This window comes from Centroberyx affinis, unplaced genomic scaffold (assembly GCF_046629955.1).
Source record: "Centroberyx affinis isolate AG114_WGS23_722 - 3 ecotype Tasmania unplaced genomic scaffold, CSIRO-AGI_Caff_v1 ptg001219l_1, whole genome shotgun sequence".
NCBI lineage: Eukaryota > Metazoa > Chordata > Actinopteri > Beryciformes > Berycidae > Centroberyx > Centroberyx affinis.
The window spans coordinates 196,110-215,377 of record NW_027279735.1 but is presented as its reverse complement, the minus strand read 5'-3'; the positions used below and the strand labels follow the sequence as shown (position 1 = coordinate 215,377).

The 19,268-nt window shown below is 43.8% G+C and overlaps 1 protein-coding gene across 1 annotated transcript in view; it reads left to right on the top strand.

Moving 5' to 3' along the window:
- The window catches only part of robo2 (roundabout, axon guidance receptor, homolog 2 (Drosophila)), a 164,206-nt gene that overhangs the window by 113,126 nt on the left and 31,812 nt on the right, over positions 1-19,268 (top strand). The window contains 11 exon segments of the mRNA XM_071524663.1: positions 612-623; positions 4,802-4,926; positions 6,675-6,846; positions 9,590-9,795; positions 10,985-11,066; positions 11,203-11,365; positions 11,549-11,715; positions 13,119-13,240; positions 15,149-15,380; positions 18,408-18,532; positions 18,713-18,884. Coding sequence (XP_071380764.1) covers positions 612-623; positions 4,802-4,926; positions 6,675-6,846; positions 9,590-9,795; positions 10,985-11,066; positions 11,203-11,365; positions 11,549-11,715; positions 13,119-13,240; positions 15,149-15,380; positions 18,408-18,532; positions 18,713-18,884 — 1,578 coding nt within the window.

Genomic DNA, 19,268 nt, shown 5'->3' with positions numbered 1-19,268 from the left:
TAACTCTTCTGGATATGGTGTTGGGTTTCAATAGCTGCGGCCCCTGAATGTACCCCTCATACTATCTTCCTTTAGTCTTTCAACTCTGTTTCACTCTCTCTCTCTCTCTCTCTCTCTCTCTCCCTCCTTCGCTCTCTTTATCCTGCTCTATCCATCAGCACTAGATAAACACACACCCCGCCTTGCTATTACAAACACACGCCACCCATAGAGTTGTAGATTTCATTAATGCAGACAGAGAAGATCCAATAGTGTATTTGCCTCTGAGCACTGGATGCTGCCGCCCCACAGAAATCTCATTGATTTGGAAGACATTTGACCACCTGGGGGCGCTAATACCAGGCTGTCTGTGTCCATCAGGGCTCTGAGCTTATCAATAAAACTGCTCAGCGGTGGACAAAAGCCTTCTAATGGATCCGCTCTGTCATGCTTACCCTGTGCCAGAAATGTGTTGGCCCCCAACACAACATGTCATTCATTCTGACTTTGATTTCTTTTTGTCTTATTTTATTGTGTTTGTTCTGTTCCTCTTCTGTTGTTTTATATGTTTGTGTGTCTGTTTCTTAATTTGTTTGTTTTGTGTATCCACTCCTCCATTGTTGTGTCTCCAGCTCGCCCCGTTGGTAAGTACCCATCCTTCTGATCTGATTCCATCTTGCATGCTCTCCCCATACACACTACTGCATCTGACTGCTTGACAATCAATGACCATTGACGTAACGCGTTCTTGACTAACAAAGGTGTTGTACCACAATGTAACAGGTTTACTCCAAAAGTTTTGTTTGCAAATAGTTACGTAATCCTTGCAGATTTTGTCCTATACTCCTTATAGCTCTACCTGGTTTACTAACCTGACAAAACACTAACTCTTAGCTCTCTAGACTGTAGATTCTGTCCTTGTCTGTCGTCTCATATGGTTGTCCCCCCGCTGTACCAGGACCTGTTTAACTTGCACGTCTTGAGGCCATCTGTGGATTTTTGGCCCTGGAACACAAAGCTGAGATCTGTGTATCTTGGACGGGCTTCTTTCCTTCTGAGCCCCGAGATAGAGCAGGGAATCTCAATACGTTTTTCTATAGATTGGGAAAAGGGTGAGTGACAGCAATTTGATACACTTTAAGATCTTTAAAGTGTTGTGAGATGGAGTGAGTGAGAAGAGACATCTGGAGAAAAAAGGTGTGCTGTTTGATAGAGGGAGGTGGAACGCAGGGAAGAGAGATATGTGCTAGGAGAGACAGGAGGGGAGCGAAAAAGAGTGGCAGAATTGTGTGTCAAGACAAGCTTGACTGGCAGAAGGAGCCCAGACACTGCTTCAATGGCAGGACCTTGGTTGCCAAAACAGCAGTGGCTGTCCTACGATTGTCACAAACTGTCAGCTTCCAAGAAGATGGAGGAAATTACACATTCACCCTGCCTGTGGGAAAGAGACAGTAATTGCCGTAGACTTCTGAATAAAATATGATTGAACGTGGGACTTAAAGGGGGAAAAGAAATGCTTCTGAGTGTGTGTGTGCCTGGGTGTACTGTATGAGTGTCTGTCTATCTGTCCATTTGTTCTTTTCTCCCTCACTGGAGTTTTGTGCTGAGCCCTCTCCAACCCCGGGCAGATGTGACTTGTCATGAATTAAATATGGGGGCCTGATCATGTGTTTCCTTGGGAGGGGACAGGAAGGAGCCTCTCACATGTCATTAAGGGTCTCTGAATCAAAACAGGACCAGTGTGAGTTAGCCCTGAGCCAAGCTGTGAAACTGTCACACACTGGCTTCCTCTTGATCTGTCTGCATGTTTGATCTATGCTTCTCTGTGTGGGCTTTCCCTCCGCTTTTTGTAAGTCCACCCCCTCCCCCATCCCAGAAGTATTTTATTTTTTTTTTTCAGATAGTTAACAATTTAAAATATACGAAGGGAGATAGAAAGAAATGCTACAATTAGAGCATGAGCCTGAGATTAAATTCATGCCACCAGGAAAAGCCAGAAAGCAAGAAATACATATTTTACATTCAACGGTACAGTGCTGGTCTTGTAAGAGAATTGTGATATCTTGCTGTGCCAAGTCATATGAGGATAGCTAATTGGTTAAATTATTCAAATTTAAATTTAAACAGTGCAGTTGCTGTCCACACCACTTATCAGGATGTCACACAGCCAAGCATTATAAAAAACAACCTCTTTGCTAAATTGTTAAAAGAGGGCCCCAATTAGGAAAAACAAATCAGCCTCCATTGATGCCAAGTTTTTAGCAACAACAAAGATGATTCACTGACTATTTCTTTCTATTCTATTCATTCTGATTAAATCTAGCTAACACCCCTTAAATGCTTGTTGTTGTTATACATCACAGATGTAAGTAAGCAAGTAAACCTACAAAAAAGATGTAAATGGTAAATAATGGTAACAAAAGTGGGTAAACTATGACCTCTAGCTGGTGAACATAAGCCAAAAAACTACCAATACAAACAAAAATCAGTTATACTTTCACAAAAGCATTGATTCATGCTGGGGGTTTTTTTTCCTATTCTCATATAACGTACTTCAGTTTGACACTACTTAACTCACTACTTGAGTTTACCTCATAAAGACTTAGGTCAGCCTAAAATGGAGGGTAAATTCTATTCCACAAATAAAAAGCTAGGTAAACTGAGAAGATAACAAGGAAAGACAAGATAGAGAGAGTGTGAGAAAGGCGTGAGGGCAGTGATGGGGACCAGTCTGTAAGGTGTTAAACCACACTTTGAGTGAGTGGTTAGTGGTAATGCAGTGTGTGGGATGGCCAGAGCAGAGGAATAAAAGGGAGGAAACTGAGTCTTTGCCAGAGCATGATTTAGAAGCTCTGTATCAGGCCCAACATTGTGAGAGCCACAAGATATCCAAGCTGCAGAAGGCCAAACGGGAAGGCAGTAAATCTGTAGCCATCTGTAGCATTCCCAACTGTGTGTATCTTTGACAAATACACACTCCCGAAAAGGGATTACATGGAGAAACCAGCCAAATGGGAAGAGTTTGCCCTTACTGGAACCAGCTGGCTTGTCAGTGCAAGGACTTACAAAGAAATCAAAAGAAACAGAAAGGGTGCAAGATGTTTCATTGCAACAATTCAGATTTTTTTGTCAGGCAGTTAAAAAATAACATTTTACAGCAAAGAGGAAAATATGCTAAATTATGCATGATAAACATACTGGAGGATAGGCCTTAGCAATATTAAACATTAAAAAGGTTGGATCAAAGAAATATTGCTAAAAGCACCCAACGTCTGCACTACCTCAAGGTTATAGCTAACTGGGAGTCTGTAATTTGTTGAGTTTCATTTTCTCTGCAGGAAGCTTCTTTCTTCCTGTAAGGAATGTGTTGATGTCTTCCCATGGTCAGCATGGCACTTGTCAGCATGGGGCCAGACACCAGTGACAGTCATAGAATAAACAAGCAGAGGTCTTGGGGTCATGTATCAACTGAGGTCAAGGTTCAGACATCTGCAGAGATCTAGTTTCGCAAGTGAGACAGTTGTGGTAATTTTCAGCATTTGCACTTACAAGTAACACAGTCCAGATATCAACTGTGTGAAAAATCTTGTGAGTGCAAACTGGTTAGTTTATAAAGATAGATTATGAAGGCTGAAAAGTTACTGTTTTTCCATGCTGGAACGTACTGTGATCTGTATTCCTGCGAGTCACTGTAGTAATTGTTTATTTGGGATGAAACAAGGGAATTTTAAATGGATTTGTCCAACGATAGCAACACCTCTGTTGATGTTGATGTTTAGTGATACATTTCATCATGGACAAGGAAACACTCTGGATTCCATTATCGTCCCAACTGTGCACTCTGTGATTCATCAGGCTTTGCTTGTTAATTGTCCTGTGGAGAATCGTCATGAATGTTGCTTGGACAAGTGGAAATGTTTGGCGTGAGGGAAGTGTGGTGTGAGATCAGTCAGGGAGTGAGGAAAGGTTACTCGGAGCACAGAAGAACTCGTATCTTATCTAGAAACTTTTCTCTCTTTGTTATTGAACCACATCCGTCAAGTTGTCAGTCACAAATGTCTCACTCTGGCCTGGCTGCCAGAGTGTAACAACTGGCCTGGCTTTCTGACGGAGTCGTGAATATTGACTGAGAAAGTTTCACAGTACTATTTTCAAGTATGATAGATTTTCTAGCCTCTTCTGTCTTTGATGGAGAGGTGTTAGCTTGAGATGAGGTAAACATTGAAATAGCCTTTTCCATCTCTCTCTCTCTCTCTCTCTCTCTCTCTCTCACACACTTTTGATACAACTTTGATCTGAAGTACTGAGCTACCTTAGATCCTGTTTTTAGTATGAGATGCATACTGATGCGGACTAAATCTGAAACATGGCAAGCCAGAAGTGATTACTCAGACAGAAGTGTGTGTGTGTGTGTGTCTATACCTGTTCATAGTCTTGGACATTTCCAGGGCATGGGTGTACCTATGTGTTGTTTCAGATCTAAATGGCATTGTGACCAAGGCGCTTCCCTTTGTGAATGCAGATGTGACTGTCATTCATCCAGCCTCAGCCTCACCTGGATGAATGGCCAACCTGGTTACCATGGCAATGATAGTCATGACAGTCCTTGGTGTTTTTTCCTCTGTTCAGAGCCATTAGAGAGCGAAAGATGGATAATGCTGCATGGAAGCTCTGTACAGCGTTCCCATTTTGATTTGACCATGTGGTACAGTGCTTGTTTTTGCTTGAAATCCCCAAGCCCCGATGGTCTCCAACCCTAATGTTTGACCCCACCATGTGCCACCACTCTACTAACATTGGTGTTTTTACCCTTCGACCCCAGCTGCACCCCAGTTTGTCATCCGTCCAAGGGACCAGATAGTGGCTCAGGGTCGTACTGCCACCTTCCCGTGTGAAACCAAGGGAAACCCTCAGCCTGCTGTCTTCTGGCAGAAGGAGGGAAGTCAGGTAAGACAAAACAAACTCACCTCAAAAGACAACACAGGGAATAGTAACCATTTTCTCCTCAAAGTTTCTGTGTTGCTTTTTTACACTATTTCTTGCATGTGAAAATGTATTACCCTCTTAGTAGGTAGCTTTCATTATCTGCTGTGTGTCTAGTGTTATCAACACACAGCACTTTGTTTGGATTCCCTTGTCTCTATGCTCAATTGCTGAGAGTGGGTCATGATGCTTTTGCCCTGCGCTTTTACGCACGCACACACACACACACACACAGAGGCACTTCAAACTATACTATCTGTCATCAGTATCTTTAGCACAGACACACAGATACACCTTTGTTCAGAGGAGCTGCCAAACGACAGTATGGCTTGCTGGCAAAGTGCTAATCAGTTTCCCGTGACCCTGCACTGATAAGAACGATCCTATCCCTCTTTCAAGCAGATAACCCATTCAAATACCTGGGTGTCCTCACAATGCTCAACAACAGTGCCAATTAGGAGCCTGTTGGGGCTTGTAGATGAGCCAGAGATATGATTCAGGTCTGGCTAGGGTTCAAACACACACATACACACACACAGCCTGCAGGCCAACAATTCTAGCAAAGTGCTACTCAGAGGGAGAACAGGAGTGAAACACATACTTATATGTTCACACAAACATTCAGTGTATTACTCACCCACTCTACCTCTTACCAGTACATGACCTACAGTATATGACTCAGTGATACATTCTGTGAACTTACTCACATCGGGCAGATCTACACGGGACGTAAGTGTTTCACATTGAGCAGTGATTATAGATGAGGCTTTTGAAGCAAACGCCTTGCAAACAGTTGCAGATGCACGTCCTCGCCATCTCGGCACTTGTCTCTGTCCTTGTGTTTATTGATGCTCGTTAGTTTCTCTGCTTCACACACACTGACTTAAATAAGATATGACGGTATTTGTTAAGAGAACAAATTAAAGCTGTAATTAAGTACAGTAATTAGGCAAGAGAAAGGCCTTTTTGTCACACTTGAGGATAATGGATTGGACATCTATCATGTGGTGGAGGTGGGTAGGGCCTAATTAAAAAAACAACATAATTTGTTGCATTAAAGTCATTAGGTGTAATTGAATCCAGCTAATGTATTTTTTTTTATTTGCTGGTTAGCTTTGAGGCCCGAAGAAGAAAAAAGGTTTGGAACAAAGAAAAGGGTGCGGGTAGGGTGGCTGAACAGTAAAAAAAAACAAAAAAACGGAGAGGTAGAGGTGATGTTTTGTCAATGTCATCAGTCCTCCCTCAGGCTGTCACAGAGCTCTGATCGCCTCTCATTACCTCTATTTACTTCCAAATACCCAGGATTGATTAAACCTCCCACTTCAGCTATTCTGAAGATAAACTATTATATTCAGTATAAGCTCAACTCAAATGGGGTGGTCTCTATGGGTAAACAAAGCAGCCCATAGCCATTATGGGACTGCGGCAGAGAGGAAAGTAGTCACCAAAGCCAACAATACCAAGAGTAGAACACTATGGAGCCTCTGGCTTGGCCCAAGAATAAGTGCAGTACCCTTTATGAAGCCAAACCATTAGATTGTATAATTATTCATGTCGTTTGTTAACCAAGTAAGATGGAATTGTTCCTAGCTGTAACAGTGTGGTGTGTGTGTGTGTTTGGTGTGGAGGAGGGGTATGAGTGTGTTGGACGTTTTCCGGGTTATAATGGATCCATGTCCTCACTAATTGGCTGTTTGTTGTTCTTCCTCCAGAATCTGCTGTTTCCCAACCAACCCCAGCAGCCCAACAGTCGCTTCTCGGTGTCGCCCGGCGGAGACCTCACCATCTCGGCCGTGCAGCGGGCAGACGCTGGCTACTACATCTGCCAGGCGCTGACCGTTGCAGGCAGCATACTCGCCAAGGCTCAACTGGAGGTCACAGATGGTGAGGGGAAAACTGACGCACAACTTTCTCCCATGCCAGCACACAGGCACAACACACGCCTTAGCGCAAGTGCAAATGCAGTGACGCTGGTGCATACAGGCATACAAACACACACATGTGCTTTTAATACGCATGTGTGTTTGATTCACGCTGACATACACACAGGCATTTACCCCTCAACGAATACGTTATTTATCCTCACATTAATGACATCTGATTTTAATTTGTTGTGGTTTAATTGGAGCACATTTCTCACGCTGTTGAGTCACTAATATGGAATTTGGCCTTTAGCATCTTTGAAAGTATAGAAAGAGAAGCCCAAATTAAATAGTTATTTTTCCATGTGCACGAATAAATTCAGCTTTTGTTTGAGAAATCGCTGGATGTCAGCTTGCCCATGACCTTCAGTTACTGTGTTTCTGCGGCAAGTTTTTCTTTTCAAATTTTTCAGACACTAGTTAATTAAAATTTTCTATTTTTTTTCCTCTGGAGAGGGAATAAAGCATTGCCCTTGAGTCCCTCCAAGTTTAATGATCAGCATTTGGGTGAGGGTACACGTGGGTGTGTGTGTGTGTGTGTGTGTGTGTGTGTGTGTGTGTGTATGTGTGTATGTGTTAGGGAGAGAGAGAGAGAGAAAGAGGGGGGACATGATTGAGCGAGTGAGTGACAATGGTTTTCTGTGGAATGAATTATGGGGTCCTGCGAGGTGTGGGAGCATCTAATCTACTCAGCTGTTGTGATGGGAAGATAGACGGCCATCCATATGTCTATTGAAGTACCTGCTAGCAGAAAGATTAAAGGCTCTTTTTTTGTACATCAGCTGAAACTGGAATGATTCCACAGCACATACAAAATCAGTATTTCTTTTAATTGCTCAGAATAATATTTCATCACAGTTTGCGCCCAAATATATTGGCTCATCTCCTGTTCTCCTTTATATTATGTTTTTGTAAGGTTGTATATCTTCAAGTTCAGATCTGTGGGGTTGTCTACTGCTGGAATGTGTAAGATGTGTGTATGCATGTGAGGAGGAAGGGTGTTAGTCAGGGCTAAGAGGACAGGAGGGAGGAGGAAAGAGTAGGGGAGGGCCAGGGTGAGGTCATGGCCACACCTGCTGCAGTCTTCAGGTGATTTACTGTCCTGGGACCCGACAACAGCCTGTGGAGTTCAAGGAGATCTGTAATGAGAAATTCCTGATCCAGAGACCCAAGGCCTCCGTCGAGCCTAGCCTCCTCCCTTCTGTCACTCCTTCATGCCATCAATCCGTACACCATCAACTCCCTGGACCGAGCATTCTCCGTGCGCGTGCCTTTTGTCAGGAGTAGTCATAGATTACTGCCAAGAAATAATGTCTGGAAGTCATAAACCAGAGTAAAAAGAATTATTAGTAAACATGGATGCACTCCATAATTTGGGCTATGTAGAAGTGAAACACAAGGCTTCATTGGAGCCTACAGTGTGAATCTAAAGGTGAAAGCAGTGACAGACAGACAGACAAAGTGCATGGGTGCGTTAATGAGATATGGTGAACTACAGCAAAATGTGGGTGCTTTGAATGCTCTCTTGGCTTAGTTTATGATTTAGATTATCACTTTTGATTAATTATGACCACCCTTTGCTCCAACACTAACATTCCAGAGGACTGAAATAAGAAGTGAAATATTATTATTGAAATTGATGTAATACATTTGGCCTTGCAGTAGATCATACAGTGGGGTTTCTGTACAGTTTTTCCTCTCTCTTAAGTGAACCAAAGTAAGGGGCGACCATAACACAGCAAAAGTGTGTTATTACTTGGAATTGCTTCCTTTTCTCAGATATCACTGCCAGAGAGAAAGTAGGAGCGGAAAAAGAGGGTGTGATGATGTGTTGAAAGGTTACCGAGGTAGACTTGGTAATTAGCCCCCGCAGGTCTGACATCATTAATCCATACCTTCTAATTAATGTGGGCTCTGTGACGCCAGGGGGACTCCACATTATTCAGCTCTAAATATATAAACTGCCTATGTGCTAGAGTGCTAACTCACTAAGAGATCACCTCTGACATATCCACTATTTCATAGACAGGACCCGCAGGCATCTCTCGGCACATTATTGCAAATGCATATATTCATTCAAGTGGGATTCAACATAACATTAGCATTAATCTAAAGACAAACTATAGCAAACTGTAAACGGGCTGTTTTCTTTCAGAGTATTTATGTTTGTGGTTGAGATTAAGGAAGCTATTGTTCCCACTGAGCCCATCTTGTCATGGAAGAGTGTCATGGGCTTGTTTCATTCATGTGTACCATTGGTATTGAAATACACCTTTTATTGTTTCCCGCACTGAACATGATGAAGTATTTTTCTGAACCACAGTGAGTCAATAGGCAGGAGCCTCACCACCACACTGTACCACAGAGTCTAGAGTAGTGTATAAATATAAGGCTATCCATGCAGTAACTGGAAACTGCTTTGCATCCCCCCTGCCACATCAATGAAACTGGAACACTAGTCAGCTGTTTTTTTCCCCTGCTTCCTGGAAATCTAGGATATAGTCATTGTTCTGTGGTACAATTACAAGACCTGCTGAGAAAATAGGCTACTTTATGATAGATACCCACATCCACCACTCACTTTTTTAGGATAAATACGCTATTTTACAGTCAAACCCCTCATTTAAGCTTCAACTGTGTCACTGAACGTACTGTGTAAATACTATTATGTCGCTTTGCTCACCAACTCTGTCTTTGTATCCCAGTGCTCACAGACAGGCCGCCGCCCATCATTCGCCAGGGCCCGTCCAATCAGACTCTTGGGGTAGACAGTGTGGCCTTGCTGAAGTGCCAGGCGTCAGGAGACCCCATCCCCTCCATCAGCTGGCTGAAGGATGGGGTTAGTCTGCTGGGCAAGGACCCCCGCATGTCCCTCCAGGAGCTGGGCAGCCTCCAGATCAAGAGCATCAAGGTGAAATCTTTTACTGGTCTTATCTTAAGAACCATTAATCAATATGTACAACCATACCGTGTGTTATTGCATTTACTTTGTCCAAAACTACATTTTGGACACAGGTAGTTCACATCATTCTCATCATCTCCTTTCCATCGCCACCTACTTCAACCTCCATCATGCTCGTCTTCTCCCTTCCTTTTCTTTGCATCATGTCCTTGTCACTCCACTCTATTCTCTCACTGTTGTGACTGGCATGTGTTATGTATCTTAATTTAGGATGTGTACTATATGTGCTGTTGTGTGCATTTGTGTGCACATGTTTAAGCATGCAACAATACGGGATACAAGCTTTGAAGAATTCAATAGTACATGGCTTAAGTGTAACGTAGATGGGCAAGAGTAATCATAATGCCTTGAAGAGATGAATAGGTAGTATTGATTTTTGTAAATTGTTTGATACTATCACTTAGTGGAACGACAGCTCCTGCAAGGCTCAGCTGTGCAGGCTGGATGGACTCCAGCTGTACGATAGAAACATGTATGCACATACAGACATGCACACACGTGTGTACACACACATACACGTTTAGAGTAGATTAAATTTAAAACGCTCACATCCTCCTTTCCCCACTCTGAGGCCTCAGTGGAATATCTATTACGCTTGACAAAGCTGCCGACCACTGACATTTTATTTAATAAATGGAAGGAAGGCGCAGGGACAAAAACCAACAAACAACTGAAGTTCCTAAGAGGGATGGAGAGACAAGCCAGCTGTCATCGGTCCAGGGGGTTCCAGCAGCCCACCCTAAATGAATTAGCCTGGCTTTGTTGTGGTCGGCAGGACAGTGGGGAAATAAGGTGGGGGGAGTGGGAAAGTGATGGAGGAGTGGTGAGTAGAAAATGGAATTCATTAGGAAATTAGCGTCAGCACTTTGAGGCACTCACAAATGACACACAATTTGGCCGGCACCAGACGAGATCATGAAGTCACCTCAGCGTTTTTCAACATTTCAGTGATGGGAAGATCGCTCTTATTCAGTCATTACTATCACTTTCTGGATACACAAAATGAAATGTCCCTTTCACTAAAAGTGTTATTAGTGGAGTCATTTAGCGACACGTTTTGATGTTTTGTGTGTGTGTGTGTGTGTGTGTGTGTGTGTGTGTGTTTACACGTGTGCTTATGTTTTCTACTCCACTCCAGCTCTCAGACTCTGGGATCTACACATGTGTGGCTGCCAGCTCCAGTGGGGAAACATCGTGGAGCGCTTTCTTGGAAGTCAAAGGTACAGCATGGCATAATGATTTTGTACATTTTAAAAAGGATTTTAAAAAATGCATTTTTCTACTGGTCAGCTCTACTTTTCATTATATTAGAGAATGTGACTTTCGGAGTGTCTCCTTCTCTGAATCTCCATTCAGAATCCGGAGTGTTGGTCATAAAGAACCGTGATGAAAATGAGCTTCCCGGCCCGCCATCTAAGCCTCAGGTCACTGATGTCACCAAGAACAGTGTGTCCTTGTCCTGGCAGCCTGGGTTGGTCGGAGCGTCACCCGTTTCCTCCTTTGTCATTGAGGCCTTCAGGTTTGTCTTATCAATGACATCCTACTCTCCCTCGCTGCAGAAGCCTGGGTATGCAATGGTTCTCAGGTGCAGATCTAATAATATCTGTACACCATGTTCCGGTAATACTGTATGTACCAGACGAAAAAAAAAGAATAACATTGCAACAATATTTGAAACAATCCTCTTTTTCTTCTAATACAGCCAGTCAGTGAGCAACAGCTGGCAAACAGTTGCAGATCATGTCAAAACCACCCAGTTTACGGTCAAAGGTCTCCGTCCCAACACCATCTACCTGTTCATGGTCCGAGCGGTCAACAATCAGGGCCTGAGTGATCCCAGCCCCATGTCTGAACCTGTCAGAACACAAGGTACCTTACACAACTTTAATAAGACTACAAGGAATGTCCACAGTAATAACAGTGTTTGTTGAATACATGTGCAGTTATTTCAATTGTCATAGTCACTTTCACTGTCATTATGCATAGTTTTCTTTTCTAAAGTTTCTTCACTTAGTGTAGTTTCTGCTGCTACTGATAGGGTAAGGTCGTTGTGCTCCCCTTCAAAGTGTGATAGTTATCGGCCCCTCTCAGCAATGTGCGGTGAATAGCTATAGTGAGATACTGCAGAACTTTCCAGAGGTCAAACTCTCCATCTCAGCCCAGCTCATTAGGGCTACACTTAGGCAATTATGTAAAATAAGCATGTCTACTTTTGGAAGGCCTAACTGGGTTAGAGCAATCCCTGCTATGTTAATGATCATAACAGGAGAAAATGACTGCCTGCGAACCCAAAGAAGATTTGATTAAGGTGCCGGACAGACCACAGTCTCCAGATTACATTGATATGATAAGTCCTCCGCCAAAATAGCCCTGCAACCTTTGGCCAAGCACTGTCAAACACAAGCCAAAAGTGTGTTCTTCATAGAGAGAAGGAGAGTCAATTTGAATTGCAGCATATCTCTCGCTTGCTGTGCTGAATTTCTTGAGATGATGCATAGACATGTTTATTGACAATGGCAGCCATTGATGATGAATTGATTTTTCATGTCCTCTTAACTGTGTTTGGCCTGTCTTGCCCCATTAGTGTGGCCTGTGATTCATGACTGTGTTGGGTTGTCTGAATGAAGCTCTTTTGAAATATCATTTCCACTTGTGAGCTATTTGCTACTCTTTTTTTCCTTCAGTAAATAATTCCAAAATATGTTCAATTGCCAGTAGACTGCCTCTCTTCAACCACATTCAGTATCTCATGCACTGTTTTTTTTTTAATTGCTTTTAACTGAAAACACATGCATGTGCTAAATCGGAAATGAGCTGGAAAATAGTGTCATAGTGTCCATTCATCTTCTATCCAATATGTCTGGGGTCATGCATTCAGAGTTCATTCGTTGATGTGGTTGTTCAGTCAGGCCCCAGTAAGTGCAGACAAGTCGCAGATCTTAAGGACTTTTCCAGCCCAAGTCTCCTTTCTTTTCTCCAAACCAGACAAGTACCCTAATACAAAACGGAATGAGGTCATTTTAATGCAGATGAAGTTGCTTCTTTTCAAATGAAGTCGTGATCGCTGAGTGTAAGCCTCTTTGTTGAATCTGATTGGTCTATTCAGTCACTCTTTTAACAATACTACTTCTGATGGTGATGGACTAAGGCTTATTGTGAGAAATTGAGTGAGCTGTGTGAAAACCAAGTGGAAATGGGAAAAAATTGTTTCTCTTCTCCCTCTCTCTCTCTCTCCCTCTCTCTCTCACACTCTCTCTCGCTCTCTCTCATAGATATAAGTCCTCCAGCTCAGGGTGTGGACCACAGACATGTACAGAAGGAGCTTGGCGAAGTCATTGTTCGGTTGCACAACCCAGTCGTCCTGAGTCCCACAACCATTCAGGTCACATGGACAGTAAGTACTGCTGCTGTTACCCCATCATGTGTTTTGCGTATATATAACTATATTTAACAGAGTACAGATGCTTTATTTGTTCTGCTTGAATCCTTACTGGAAAACCCTGAATATAAGAAATCAATCAGTCCGCCCCTGATATTCTTCTTACTTCGTTCTTTTACATCTTTGATTTTACAACCTTGAGTCATGAAGTCAAGAGAGTTGATATTAACAGATGATTCGTCTTTGAAGCCAGATAGGTGTTCCTCAGGGCGACCATTTGTTTTTATGTTAGGAAATTTTAGTCAGGTTCTTCCCTAAGACTGCAGCTTTGAAATATTGTAATTGCTGACTTAAAAGTAACTGAACATCAAATAGCTGAAAAATGGTTTCTTTTAGCCGCAGTGAACATCAAAAGAAGTGTCAGGGACATCTGGTTGCTCATCAATCTTCCATACATCTTTAGTTAGTTCCCTGTTAAGACAAAGCCTCCGCACAGATAAAACTAGATTGAAATTAATGTGTAATAGACATGTTTGTGGTTCAGCATATCTTGAGTATAGGCCTTTTCCTACCACCCTGAGACGATGCATCAATCTTCTTTTACACGCATACATATACACATACAATACACACACACACCTACTCTTGCACCACACATACACACACGTTGTGGTGTTTGCCTCACCATAAGGATAGGCATATTATGTGCCACAATTAGACAGTTTTATTAATTCTGAAAAATGAAAAACACCTATGACCTGGACTAAAATGTTTTTCCCTAATTGTACGATAATGATAATGACAAAAATGCTAACGCTGTCTTTCTCATCTGACTTGTTCTCAGTCTTAAGTTAAATATAGTCCTTGTTTATTTGTCCTGGTGTTGTGGTGCTATAAATCAGTCAGTTGCAAGTATTTATACACATATCATTAAGTGGCATGAGGTGCCTGTTTTCATTTTCAAATGAACCACATTAGCAGTTTTCCTCGTGACATGTTTATTGACCCCTATAATAAGTCTCACCCTAAGACTTGCTAGCTAATTTAATGCTAAAGCATTGCTTTATGAGTGTGATGTATAATCAGCACAAAACATGGCCACCTAATCAATCAGGTCCCTTTCAGTAAACAGAGGGGCCACTCTCAGAGCGCTTTTATATTCCCAAATCATTCCATTAATGAAAGTTACACACCAAGCAGGGAATCCATTTTGCTGATTTACTCTGGCTACACTGGCGAAAAACAGCTGCTTAATATCCCACTTGAAAGCCCCGCTCACTTCTCCTACTGTTAACAAGCCATTACAGTGAGTTATGCGCACACTCCTCCTCTGCATAAATTCAACTTTTCCTGTCTAGCTAAATGGGTCCAACTTTGGAGGGACGGGTCCTTCTTGGTTTGCAGGAGGCTATCACACTTCCAATCTCTTTGTCTTCTCTATGGGACAGATCCGTCGTTATGGCCCCCGGTGTGTATTCTCCTCATGTCCCCAGGGTGTCTGTGATCGCTGCTGCATGATAGTCTCTCACACTCACAGCCCAGTCCTCGACTTGCTTTTGTGTGTCACTAGTTAGTATTTATAATACATAGGAGACATGCATATGTCCTTTATGGTGGCATTGCTGAAAGTCTCTTTAATGGAGGAGGCAACACATTGGGCTGGTAGCTGGGAGTGTGAGGTAATGTCAGGGTGCTAATTGAGCTAAGTGTGTCAGAGCTGGTGATAAAAGGCCCATTAAAGCTGTAACGGCCTCTAAAGTGGCATGATGCGATGCCGGGGAGGAAAAAGTACATCCTTTTATATTATCTAGTCGCTGGCAAGAGATAGCATCTCCTCTGCGCCTCCTCTCGATCTCCTCTGCACTGCTCCTTCTGCACTGAAACGTAACACTGATCTTACCATTTCTCTATCCGCTTTCTCAGGTGGACCGTCAGTCCCAGTTCATCCAGGGTTACAGAGTTCTGTACAGGCAGACATCAGGGTTGCCCTCCCCAGGACCCTGGCAGACCCAGGATGTGAAGGTCCCCTCGGAGCGCAGCGTGGTCCTCGCCGCACTCAAGAAGGGCATCGTCTATGAGATCAAGGTCCGGCCTTATTTCAACGAGTTTCAAGGCATGGACAGTGAATCCAGGACGGCACGCACTACTGAGGAAGGTACGAGGAGGAAGAACTTACTGAGGATGTGTAGATGATATGCATTATGTCAGGGCCAATAGAATATACTGAGTCAAAGCGGTATCTGTCCACACAAATTTGGGGTGATGAGTGACACATGGCCCCGTAGGCTGCTTTCATTTTAGTTTTTGTGATAATATAATGGGTCCCTCCCTTTGACACTGAGAATAGTGTGTGTGTGTGTGTGTGTTTGTGTGTGTACATGCATGAGTGTGTTTGTGCCTGTCTAGCTGACCTTCCTGCTGTGCTTTTTTGTTTATGATTGGTGGTGTTGCTGCCAACCTTCTCCTAATCCATCACCCAGCAGCCACAGGCCTGAGCTGTGATTGGACACAGCATTCACTTCCTCCTGCGAAGATGATCTGTCGCCCAAAGCTTGATTCAGACAGGCTCTGACAAGGCCACAGAGCAGTGTGGCACACATACACACACACACACACACACACACACACACACACACAGGTCTGTGTTTGGATAAATTTGCCATTTGGAACTATGCCAGTGATCTCTGATACAAACAAAACGGAAATGGTTCCAACAGCACTGCATCAACCTTACATCAACCTTTCTGTCTAATGATTGAAATAAAACTGTAATGCAATCTAAGAGAAAGACAAACAATACGTGCTCACAACATTACACAAAGGCAAACACAAACTCAAAGCCGCTCTTCATACTGGGGACAAAGCCCGTGCTGCCACAACATTTCCAGGCCTGCATGTATAGGAGACAGTTCACATCCTGCGGAGGTGACAGGCCCATTTATTTCCCCTTTCTCAGTGGGACCATATCTCCTGTGGCCAGCCAGTGTACGCACTTCTGTACCGGAGCTGCCATCACATTACAGCTGTCCCCCAACACACACACACACACACACACACGCACATATACACACACACCAACACAAACACACCTCCTCTCCCTAAGGCCCCCAGCACCTGCATGTCCCAGCTATTACCAAGGCTGATAAAGCTCCCTGCTCCTGCTCTATCTGCATCCCAGTCCCTCAGAGAGCGCTACCACTTTCTATTTCTGTCACAGCCCTGCTACTGCGGCTGTGGCCATAGCTGATACACCGTCAAACACACTGCTCTAGGCTCCTCGGAGACCCTGGGACTACTGAGCGGGGCAGCTAGATGGATAGCGAAGTGTAGTTCAGAGAGTGATTAAAACTTAGGGTGTCCATTAGCTAACACAATTAGAGCATCCCCAGAGCAGGTCCAGGAGGATGCAGGGATTATGCTCAGCACTCCATTGCTGTGTCCCCTTCTTTTGAGTGTCTCTCTCGCTCTCTCTCCCTCCTCCTCTTGTTTTCACACATTCTCTCACTCTCCATCTGGACAGCGATTCAAGTCATGGCTGATAAATGAACTCTCGCTGCCATTTGAATCCCACTGACTGATTGTCGGAGAAGCCGTGAGGGAGGCCCATCTATTATGCAAAACACAATGCTTATTTATGGGGAAGGGAAAACAGTAATGTCGGTATAAATGGTCAGCTGTAGTGGACTGATCTTCACCCATGTGGACGAGTGTCTCTGGGGGTGGAGAGCAAAGCCCACAGCTTTTCCCCCAGACTACTCAGTGGCTCATATTAGCACTGGGCTGTTTGGTATGATTGTGATATGTTAGCCTCCAGCACAGCACTGTGTACGTGTTGGAGACGGGGGGTCACATTCCCGCCTGCCATACATCACTCTGCTAATGGCTCTATTAGCACAGCCTTCGGGGCCTCTAATGAGAAATGTGTATTGTTTAGCGCAAATATGCATGATAATAAGCTGCTAAATCATTCATAACATTAACTTTGAACGACATTGTCTGTGATGGCTGCCGCGCGCCAACATAGCACTTTGTCACCTGGATCTAATGCAGCGGTGGAGGGCCCAGAGCGTGATGGTTGATCAGATGCTCCCTTGGTAGATTGTTTCTAATCTGGCCAAGGTGTTGGGTTCATCACTGGACCCATTCATCTTCCACCATGCCAGGGCCTTTTGGCTCTCAGGGGGCCACTGTGGCCAATCGCGCTGAGGGATGAGCACAGATTTGCTGGGTGACACGTGCCATTTTGGATGGAGGCGAGGTGAGGGAGAGGCAGTCCAGGAGTAATTGACCTGTCAGTATTCTGCTGTGGTGCCGTTCCCCTGCCAGCCACTGCGGAAATGAGAAAACATTATTTTTAAAACGTTATTTCCAGTTGGACCTGCTGTTATTTATTTTTCCTCTCCTGCCCCTTGTGGGGTCAAAAGATTGTTGCCATCAGAATGACAACAAAGTGAGGTTTATGAAACGTCGGTCTTGTCTCATTTCTATCCACCCTCCCTTTGTGGATAGAGCCTATTCACTGAGATGTGCTTCACTCTGAAGCTTCCCCCTGATCCTTACCTACTGGCTTTAGTTCCATCTGGCTGAGCGATGGAAGTCTATATGTCAATATGTTTACGAGACCTTGTTTCCTTTCCTCTAAATATATATATTTTTTCATATTTCTCTCACGTCTGTGTCTCATCCTATAAGCTTGTTGACCCACATGCCACCCTGGCTGGGTCAATGCTGGAGTCTTTGCTTGACTGAGAGCGTTTGCCTGACTGTGCCAGGCTGTCATTCCACAAATCAATAGCAGTATTCTCTGTGCAAATCCACCAGACTGGAGCCGAGGATGAGATATTAAATCATAGTGAAATGTTAAAGATAGTCTAGTCATGTCAGACCTCTCCTGGTCCTCATGTAAATCCCCTTCTAATGAGACATTCTGACAGCCTTCAGCCACCTGTGCCATCAGGGAAGAATAGCATTCCTTGGAAAAGTGTGTGCGCGTCTGCATCTGTGTGTCTGTCTGTGTGTGTGTGTGTGCGTGTGTGAGCTCTTGTACACATACATTATCCATGTGCTGCTGTGCATCTCAATATTCTTGTTGCTAAGAAATGAATGCTCTTTCCCTGCTTGACCTGGAGAATAGTGTGTTTGATGGTCCATCTTGTTCTTTTTGTGCTCCCCCACCCCCCAGCTCCTAGTGCCCCTCCTCAGCAGGTAACAGTGCTGACCGTGGGCAACCAGAACAGCACCTCCATTAGCATCTCCTGGGACCCCCCTCCCCCAGACCACCAGAACGGCATCATCCAGGAGTACAAGGTTGGTAACAGCGAAAAGCTAATCAGCATGGATTCTCAGAGTATTTTACTTAACGTATACAGAGCCCAATGGAATCAACACATCTCTCTCTCTCTCTCTCTCTCTCTCTCTCTCTCTCTCTCTCTCTCTCTCTCTCTCTCTCTCTCTCTCTCTCTTTCTCTCTCATGTTCTCCCCCTTAGATCTGGTGTCTAGGGAATGAGACACGTTTCCATGTGAATAAGACAGTGGATGCAGCCATACGCTCTGTGGTGGTGGGCGGGCTGCAGGTGGGAGTGCTATACCGGGTGGAAGTGGCTGCCAGCACTAGTGCAGGAGTGGGGGTCAAGAGTGAACCCCAGCCTATTGTCATAGGTAAGGCTGATTGATCCAAGTGATTCATAACTACTCAGCATCCAGTTAAAGTGATTACCTTTGTTAAGATTTACAAAGGAATATTTTATGGATGAAATCATTTGAATTTTTTTATATTTATGGTTGAATTCCAAGAAAAGATATAGTTCTGAAATCACACTCTTCGTCTGTATGTTTTTGAAGCTAGCTTGCAGATTATTGTTTTCTATTTCACTCCTGATGCATTGTTTCTAGTTAGAATGCCGTTGACAGGAATTGCCAGATGGATAATATTTAGAAAATACTATTTTGATATGTGGCCTGGCCATATATGATTTATGTGGAGCTGAGGCAGATTGTGTCTGATTTGACCCATAACTGATGGCTTGGCCTGTAGCATGTTCT